Genomic DNA, 9,766 nt, shown 5'->3' on the forward strand with positions numbered 1-9,766 from the left:
CTAAATCTGCCAAAGCTTTAAAAAAAAAAAACACAGAACAGGGCCGCCAAGAGGCACAATCTGATGCAATCAGAAGATTACAGGAAAATAACTTCATTCTTAAGTTTTGTTTTTTTTCCTATATAGTCTGAAACAGATCCAGTCTTTGTGTCAGTGATCTCTGCAGAAATTAGCGACATCATTGGTTTTCTCTCTCACTGATGTGGGATGTACATATATTTACTTTGTCACTGTACTTAACTACATTAGTCATGCAATCCGTACCTTTCAAATTACAACTACTTCCTTACATCTTTCATCAAATATCTATACTTTCTCACAAGGCATTGCGTTAAACATTCTCTAAAAAATAAATATATTTTCAAAAGTAATCAATAACAAAAGGGGTAATATGATGATCCAATCAGAGTAGGCAGGTAAAATTCGACCCTGATTCCTTCAGTGAGAGCAACTTGCTCCTGCAGCAGCATCACTGGGAAAAACATCTCCAAAAAAAAATCTTACAACACATATTTTCCATGTTTTACTTCACTACACCATATACTGTGTTGGGTGTATATATGTGTCTATTGCATGACAGTACTTTGCTTTTCAGTATATAATTGCCGGGTTTGAATGTTTATTTAATGTTTTATTTTATTTTTTCTGCCCTACTTTTATTCTATTCTCTTTTTCACCTGTACTTACTATGTACTTGTGCTGCTGTAATAGTCAAAATGTCCCCATGGGAATCAATAAGAGATTATCTTGTGTTATTTTCAGAGCATTTTAAATAACACAACGATGCAAATCACATCAAACACTGAAACCGTTTTACATATCTAGATAAGACGAAATAAAGTATCTCAGTTGGTGATGTTTCACTCTTCTGTTTAATAACCTATCCAATCTCTAGAGCTCTTTACTGGAGAAATTAAAGCATTTCTCTCATTTAGTGAGGAGAGCTGTAAAATCATTAAAAAAACTTTATGAGATTTTACTTTGTGGAGTCTCTGGTTTTGGGTCTGTATATGTGTTTTGTTCATGGCTGCTGGCTGGGTGTAACCACCGGCTTCACTCTCCTCCTTTTCTCTCCGCCATTTTGCACCAGCCTAACTCAGTATATGTAGAAAGACCTTCTGACTCAATGCCTCCTCACCAGAACGTCATGTTCCCTCATAGTATTTACCCTTCCAGCCAATCTCGCCACCTGTCTGACTATGTTCGTCCCTTCATGTCTCCTCATCTACACAACCCAGTCTCTGTCATGCTCAGCCAGCTCCTCCACCATGTTACTTCATTGGAACAAGCCATTAACACTATAGGACTCACTAGGCGGTTTTCCCATGGACTCTAGACTCTCAGCTCTGGTTTGATTTATATTATTTGATAGTTTATCTCATGTGATTGGTCAGCGTCGTTCCCTGCCCGTTTCCTGCCCAGCACATCCTCACATTGTAAATAGATTATTGTTCAATTCATCCATTTGTGTTTAATCAACTCTGAGTCCAGCCTGTGCACATCCACACATCCGCTGCAGAGCTCCAGAGGTCTTCTACGTCAGTTAAGGCCGAACCAAGCAATCTATAAACACACTCTGGAGTATGTGTTTGAGAGATGTGTCACTTCATGACAAATAAAAACATGAACACTCATTAATGTGATTCCCCCTGACGTGACATGATTCATACAAACTGTGATTTACAAGAATTGAGCTTGAAAGCTGAAAAGAAGAAATTACAAAGTCTGTTTTTAAAGGAAATGTTTCAGGTTTAGGTCGATGTCCGTTTTGTCACTCGTACAAAAAAAAGGATCTGATGTTCATTTAATCAACTCACAAACACAGATGGTTCAAGGCATATGGTTCTAAATTAAAATGGCGTCTTTATCCTTCAACACATGCATCTATCTGTAGTTGTATTAGTTCCATTTTCTTTATGTTTGAGTTACCGTGTGTCCCCTGCATCACACTTCCTACCTGGTTTGGCTAAAAGATGTGAATCAGGTTGAGCCTGGTTAAATACAGAGAGGTAAACTGAACCAGACCAAGTTCTGCATCAGCACAGTTTCCAAAGGGTCTGATCAGCCAGTTTACATGTTTCTCTTCTTTGTCTCATTTGTGAGGTTAGTCAGATGTCTGAGGTAATGTCCTGTTTTGTTAATTTGTGTGTTTTTGAGTTGAATTGTGTTTGCTTTTAATGGTCCCAGTTATATACTTCAGGTGTTTCATTCCTTTGTATTTTTATATTTTTGGGTGTATATATTTTTTGAAAAAGTAGTCCTGTGCTCGTTCTGGTCCATGACAATTTATATGATTATATCATACTACATTCATTGTTTAACATATAGAGTTTTGTTTTGATAGAGCATACAAATAAACATCATTGATTGGAAAATAATTAAAGTGTCTTTCATAAATAAGCAAACTATTTCTCTGGTAAACAACAATAACAAAAAATATGGCTCCAAATGCAGTGGATGGCAGATGTCCATATCAGTGGTGATTGCTCTGTGGATTCCATTTTACCCTGACACACATCCAGAAGGAAAACAAACTACCAGGTAGGACTTGGCTCCCTCATACTCATCACGCCCCTGTCTCTCCTTATTGTCTTTTCCTGTCTCGTCTCCTCCTCATCTCTTTGTGCCATCTGGATGGACAGATTCGGGATGAGTCCGATAAGTCTGTGTGCTGACGAAAGCTAATCAGCGCTGCGGATGATAGGTTGTGCACCGAAGTCTGTGACACCTGTTTGTTGCTGGTGTGGGGCCAGGAGCTATAGAGAGATCACTGACATGCAGAATTAAGGCTTTCTCTAATCAGTTCTGCCAGGAGCATTATCTGCAAAGCTCAATCATGACCAACCACTGTAGCTCCGGTTCGATATCACTGAGAGAATCAGGGTTTTGAATGAGCTCATTATCGTGCAAACACATAGAGTCCAGGGAAAAGAAGTCATGGAAAATGTCAAGTCATCCCAACCCTGCTTCTATATTTCCTCTTGGAGGTAAGAAGGTGGTGAAATAAGGTAATAATGAAGTCGCTGCAGTTCAACAAAGAGCTCTTGCGAGTCAGTGGGCCATGCAGCGGCAGCTCAGGAGAGAGAAAGAGGGCCGATATGGTGTTGATATGAGTGGGCTCAGCTTCATACTCAGTCGTTGACGTAAGTAAACAATTTGCTCGAGCAATCACGCCTCCCAGCACCGAGGGCTTGGACAGCAGAGGATTGGATAACTTGTGTGCACTGCGATGACTGGCAAGACTCACGGAGAGATAGATCTCAGTCATTTCATATCATCTGCATTTGCTTCAGTAAGAGGAGCTAAAAATAACCGCTCATGTATTCGCGCTACATTGAACCCAGGTCAGTCATCTCCTGTAACGAGCACCTATCAAATTACAACCCAGAACAAATCCATAGATGCGTGCTCAACACTGTCGGCCAAGTGCCTTTGTCATTGCTGCCTCAAAAATAGTGCCTGCAAACTCCATTCATACACAACCCAAACATTACGGAACAGTGAGCTCCTTCAACAAATGGCTCCCATGTGGCGGGAATCTGGCAGTGTTACTGTTAATTATCATTTCCGTTTTCCATGAAAAGGCAGCGTTTTGTAAGAGTTGCAGGGGGAGAAAAACAAGATCTATGTAATTAGTTACCCTGGACCACATTTTAACACATCCCCTGCTTAATAGAGACCTGTGTTTTGGCTTTCCCTAACAAACCGAATGGCTTCATTAACAGGGAAATGGGCGACCTGCTGCCTACACTCCAAATCAGCTTGGGACCAATCCAAGAAAGTAAACATTTCCAACTACAGCACAACTCCATCGCCACAGTGAATAAAAACCAACCTGCTGATTGTTGTGTGTAAACCAGTGAAACATGCAGCACGCATACTAAAACACAATGTGAATCTTACAGGGCACACAACACAATCTGATGCAAATTTTCGAGGTGTGGACATTATGTTTATCTTTCCTCTGCAAATGTGCACCGCATGTCATGTTTTTTAAAACTCTGGATGAGACTGGCGGTGTGTAAAAACATGATCTTTTCCATAAGTAGTGGGAAACAGCTGCAGGTTCAGCAAACCATTCACAGATTTATGTCCATGGTTGATTTTGTATGACCACCCAGGTTTTGTGATCATCCAGACTTACAATATTTCACACATCACTGCAGTTTAATCTGAAAAGGTCATCCTTTTCAGTCTCGGGCTACTTGACAAAGGGGGAGGGCTGATCGCCAGAGTCTCTGTGAGCAACAGTTCTATGTAACCTCACGAAGCAACCCTGCTCAGATCACCTCATGATTCAGTAATATAGTCCAGAGTCATTTGAAATCTTTTTACAGCATGAATGAACATTAAATAATGTGGTTAATGATATGGAGATGGGGAGATTAATAAAATATGTTGGATTAATTTTTAACAGCTGCATACTGCCGCCTTGAGAACTGCTGATTGAGAGGAAATCAGACTCACACTTGTGGCCAACTGTGTTTTTCCTCATACCAGAGAAATAAAAAGGCGGGGCTCACCTCTGTCCACTGTCCGTTGGTCTGCACCATTACTATGACACATGGGTCTGATTTATTCAGTGTGTCTCGGTCCAGCAGAGCTTTGCAAGACACACGCAGCTCCACTTTGGAGACACAGGTAGCTGGTCCGCTGAGGCTGGTTGCAGGGGAGGTGGCCTCCTGGACGTCATTCATCCTGGCTCGGTGCAAGAGGAGCTGCTGCCAACCAGCGAAGCAGTGCGATGTGAGGCCGCTGACACAGCTCCGGGGGGAGGGGGGATGATGAGAAGATGTACTGGTCAGTGGAGAGATCTCAGCGAGGATGTGGCACCACACTAGCAGGAGGAGACCGGCTCTTTTGACTTGGTGCGGAAGTCACAAAAAAGAACGAAGAGATTCCTGTTGAGTCCCTGAGGAACCAAACCAGAGCGAAGCTGTTATTAGTGTCTGTCAGATGTATCCCCCTGTGAGGGAGATCATCTCACCTCTGGAATGACGACAGACAGGGCATGAAAGTGGTGGGGAGGTGCTTTTATCAGACTCTGGATCATATCCCTGGAAAGATGAATTGGTCCAAATCTGATGCTTCCTCTTTTTAAATGTTATCAAATCCAGTGTGATAAAGAGTGAATCACAACACCATGTAAACAAACACATACACAAAGTTAGAATATAATCCGTTTTTGTACACTACTTCCATGCTGTTTTATGATATAGCTAACATTTTTAATGGGAAATTATTTACCCCTGGAAAGATAATAAGAAAAAAATTTTGCCACGCAGAGTATGAAGGACGAAAGGGTTAAATGTCCAGACTTTGCAAGAAATATAAACAACAACTTCATATAATAATTTCTTTACATCACCTCAATGCTATTTTGTGAGACTGCAAACAAGTATAGTCGGGAATTTAGTATTTCCTCTCCCTTATTCAACGATGGCTTAACAAGTGAAAGTGCTTGATCCCAAAGAGACGTGGCTGAGTGTCTTTACACTAAAGAAAAGGAGTCTAACAGGTATCCGCCCTGCTGAAGTGTCCTTGAGCCAGGAGGCTTTTGACCTGCCTGACTGTTTAAGAGAGGAGGGTCGGATGAGTGGGGGGCGTTTAATTTCTCTACCGGCAACATTTACTGTACAGGCGTCAAATCATTTTGGAGACAAATGATAGAGCGCGTTTGCGTGGTTCAGCACCACGGACAGCGCCCGCGGTTTCGCTCGCCAGATGTGCCGCTGTGGAAACCAGATGTTTACCCGAGAAATCACCAACGCTCAACTTCGCTGGGGGAGAGCTGAGAACGAGCCGTGTCCATCATGATTCAAACACAAGCTTCGAGTGTGAAAATCATATCGGCAAAGCAACACGTCCGTTCGAGAGCAAAACAACTTCATTCATAAACGCTCCTTGAACTAAAGAATCCTGAACAATCAGTAAAACTCCGGCACAAATGTGCATACTGGTCGTTGGCAACACAAAACCAGCAGGAATAATAAAAACATTCAGCTTCATTTATCGTAACTGGAAGCAGAGGGAAAAAAAACTGAAGTCTACTTTGATTACATCCTCTCTCGTTCCCCGCGCTCACTCACTTCCAGTCAGACCAATCCTCGGTTAATGGAAAATAAAAATAAAAACATTCAACCGCTTTTAATTCGCCCTCACGAGACACGAGAAAGTCAAAAAGAGGAGAAACTCACTTCCTACCTGTCGGTGTTCTTTACTCTTAAACACACTTGTTAAATCCGCTCCGATAACACACTGCCAGATTTTTTTTTTCACCTCCCTTCCGCAGAAACTGATTGGTCCGGCTGCTGGGGAGGGAGTGGGCTCTGCTGGTACAAATGGGGAGTGGATGGAGTCCAGCTGCTGGTGTAAAGATGGGCTTTGGCTTTTGCTGAGACTCTATAACTGAGAGTTTAATTCTAAACCGAGCCAATAAAACCAACAGGATGATACTGTCTGTTACAGCTCTACAGACACTCACTAGATACAGAGCCTGGAGAAAATCTTTTTTTTTCTTGTTAGATTTGATAGCAGAAGAATAATTAAATTCCAGCCCATGAAAACATTTAGAAAACAGAAAACATGTCACATCCTCCCTCCATGTGCTAATACATTCTGTGCCAGGCTCAACACAGGGAGGCTTTTCCAATAAGGATTCACACTGACACGTCCCTTCAGCCTCAGCATACTTTTATCAGCATCTCATACTAATGTGTGATGGTCCCACTGTACTGCGTGTGCGTCACAGCCGCCCTCCACCGACTGGTTTAAGCTGTTCAACCAAAGAAAGACTGACCTCAGTGACAGGGCACGATGTCGTTCATCTGTTGAAAATATGACTCACATACATCCAGTGTTGTTATAGTGATGTGCATGATAACAGATCTGCAGACAGTATCTGATGGGCAGGCGTCTGAGGGGAGGCTGCTACATGCAGGTGTTCTGGCTGTGAGACTAGCTCCCCTGACCTAACATCAGATGTTGCACATGTGATCGTAAAAGGTGAAATCTGATGATAATCCTCTCAGCAGGATCCATAGAGTGTCAATCTGTAACCTCTGGGGAAAATAGAGAAGGTAATTCATGCCCATATAAACAGGTCCTGGCTATAGCGTTGTTCCACTTCAATAGGAAAAACATGCCAAGGACACGTTAAACATTTTTAACAGCAGAAATACAGCAATTCAAATGGGCCGATCTTTCAGCAGCAGCAGCACCAGATCCCAATCGAATCTCTAGGTCCAGACAGAGGAGGACCTCTGCTCTCTTCCCTTTATTATCACACACATACCTCCACATGTCCACTGTACATGCACATACACAACAGTCAATAGTGTCACACTGAAGTGAGGGTGGAATGATTCATAGTGTTGATTTTCAATCATGTGACAGCAACACTTTACATAACATATTGTTTCTACGCAGCCTGGACCTTTTTGCAGTCCACCCACAAATGTATTATTTTCATGAATGTATTTCCAGACATTGCATAACATTTATAGATTGCACTGACAAAACAACCGCTCCAGAGTCTCTGCAAAACATGACCGGAAAAAACCCCACTGCCAATTGTCAATTTGGGTTCATCAAAATAAAGTGCAGAGCAGACAATAAAGCTGGGGTTCGACTGATTTGAAGAACCCGTACGTGTCTGGCAATTAATAACAGTGCACTTCCTCCATCAGAGACATTTGTAGGCTTTAATGGTGTGACTTTTTATCCCTGAAGCTTTTGAATTCTCATAATTCTGAAGTGAAAACATGCTTCATTAAAGCTCTCATTCATTAAAGTGGCTGATTCTTTGAGAGCTGACTCCTTCAGAGGCTTTCACACTGTTAAAATGTTTGGCGTGTGCAGCAGACAGGAAGGTCAATTCAATTATTCCACAACAGCATGAAAAATGAACACTTTATCTGTGCTGAGCCAATTACCATGTGACCAACACACCAGCCAACACACAGATTATTAAAAGTATTGAAAGGTTTTTTTAAATCCACACATGCACATACTCAACTCTCTACTTTTTGACGTGGCCATCAACCTTTAAAGGGATAGTTCACCAAAACATGAAAATTCACTCATTATCTACTTAGCACTATGCCGGTGGAGGGTGAGGGAAATGTTTGAGTCCACAAAACGCTTCTGGGGTAAACAGCGTTGCAGACAAATACGATACAATTGAAGGAAATATTGACAGATTCAAAGGTGACATAACAGAAGAAGAAAATAATTAAATGTCCACATACTGCTCCTGTGGTGCCATCCAAGTGTCAATAAGCCCTGACATTTAAAGATAATTTACCTAACATTTTTAGCCTTCATGTCCGCTGTGATCCACATGCAGATGCAGCTCCAGAGGAGGATATCAGAGGATATGAAGGCTAAAACCTATGTGCAAACGTCTCCGTTTTGAGTCACATGTAAATGTCAGGGCTTATGAACACTTGGGCGATACCACAGGAGCAGAATGGGGGCATTAAATGTTTTTTTTACCTTGAATAATCTGTCTCCATTTACTTCAATTGTATAGGACTTTAGCTTTAGCATTTTTTAGTGAACTACCCCATTAAGTCTTCCCCTCTCCTACAGTTCTCACCCCTACTGCCTCTTCCACTGTGGGCATTCAGAGGAAGCGTCTGCTCCAGGGCACACACCTGAGCCCTGTTACGTCACAGCTCCAAACAACAGCCATCTGCTGCTGCTGCCGCTGCTCAACAACCTCCCAGGACGTTCCCTTCGTTTACACATGGATTACCTATTCACATTCTCTCCACTGCTTCTCCAGCCTCATGTTCACAGTTCACTTATAGGTGATGCTGGCCACGCTGCATGTACGATACCAGAGCCGGAGACACCTCTTCACACGGCCTGCTGCACCCTACACACTCTCAAGCTGCACTGTGTGTCAGCAGCGCCTCTCACTCAAGGTGTATTTCCTGCAAAGGTTTGTTTTTGTGCGTTTTTCCAAAGCTGTATTGATTACGTTCTTCACATTGGTGATAGCTGTAGGAGGCACATTAGGAGGAATCAATCCCGGAGCTTGGGTTTCAGCAGCCTCTTCACCTTCGAATAGAAACGTTATCTCCAGGAGTCTCCTCTGCAGTCGGTTCATTTGCCTTACTGACCTACAAATGGGCTCAAAAAGATCTCGAAGAGTAAACATGATACATACAATAAATGGAGCTGACGCTGCAGCTCACATGCAACCTCATCGATCTGGCGTGGAGGATGTAAAAGTAAATAGAAATAATAGATTGTAAAATGACCTCTTCACTACAGTTTAAATGTCACAAATTATTGAATACAACAGTATTTTGTCCTTGTTTCTGCTATATCCATCTTTCCTGATCTAAAGACTAGACTGTCCACTCACCTTCATTAACTGAATTATTTATTTGCATTCAGACTGTTGGGACAGAGACTGACACTGAAGGAGAAGCACACAAGGGCATTTTGTCTCACACCACATCCTGAGGACCGTTTTTTGAACCTGCACTTTTACGAAAATGTCAGTAATATTGTTTTTTCAAATTAAACTCAATAGAGAAGCTTCTCTTTTCCCGCTTGTATTCATTAAATTCATCTCATCAGAACGCAGCACACCCTTTATGTGCACATCGTTAGGAAATGTGCAGAACCTGTGATAAAGCAATGTTTATCTTTGGGTTCGTGTCGGCCAGCATGTTACTTTCTCTATTAAAACTAAACTCCAGCTTCAACCTTCTATAGTGGATCAGGGTTAAAATACTCTGGTGTCAGGTTT

General features: G+C 42.1%; 1 protein-coding gene across 1 annotated transcript in view; it reads right to left on the reverse strand.

The window, feature by feature from the left end:
- cpne7 (copine VII) overlaps positions 1-4,904 on the reverse strand; it is a 36,923-nt gene extending 32,019 nt beyond the window's left edge. Inside the window, exon 1 of the mRNA XM_062385851.1 lies at positions 4,524-4,904. Coding sequence (XP_062241835.1) covers positions 4,524-4,697 — 174 coding nt within the window. The 5' untranslated portion in view covers positions 4,698-4,904. The remainder of the gene's footprint in view (positions 1-4,523) is intronic.
- Positions 4,905-9,766: the final 4,862 nt, after the last annotated feature.

The sequence above is a fragment of the Platichthys flesus genome, chromosome 1 (genome assembly GCF_949316205.1).
Source record: "Platichthys flesus chromosome 1, fPlaFle2.1, whole genome shotgun sequence".
NCBI classification, from domain to species: Eukaryota; Metazoa; Chordata; class Actinopteri; order Pleuronectiformes; family Pleuronectidae; genus Platichthys; species Platichthys flesus.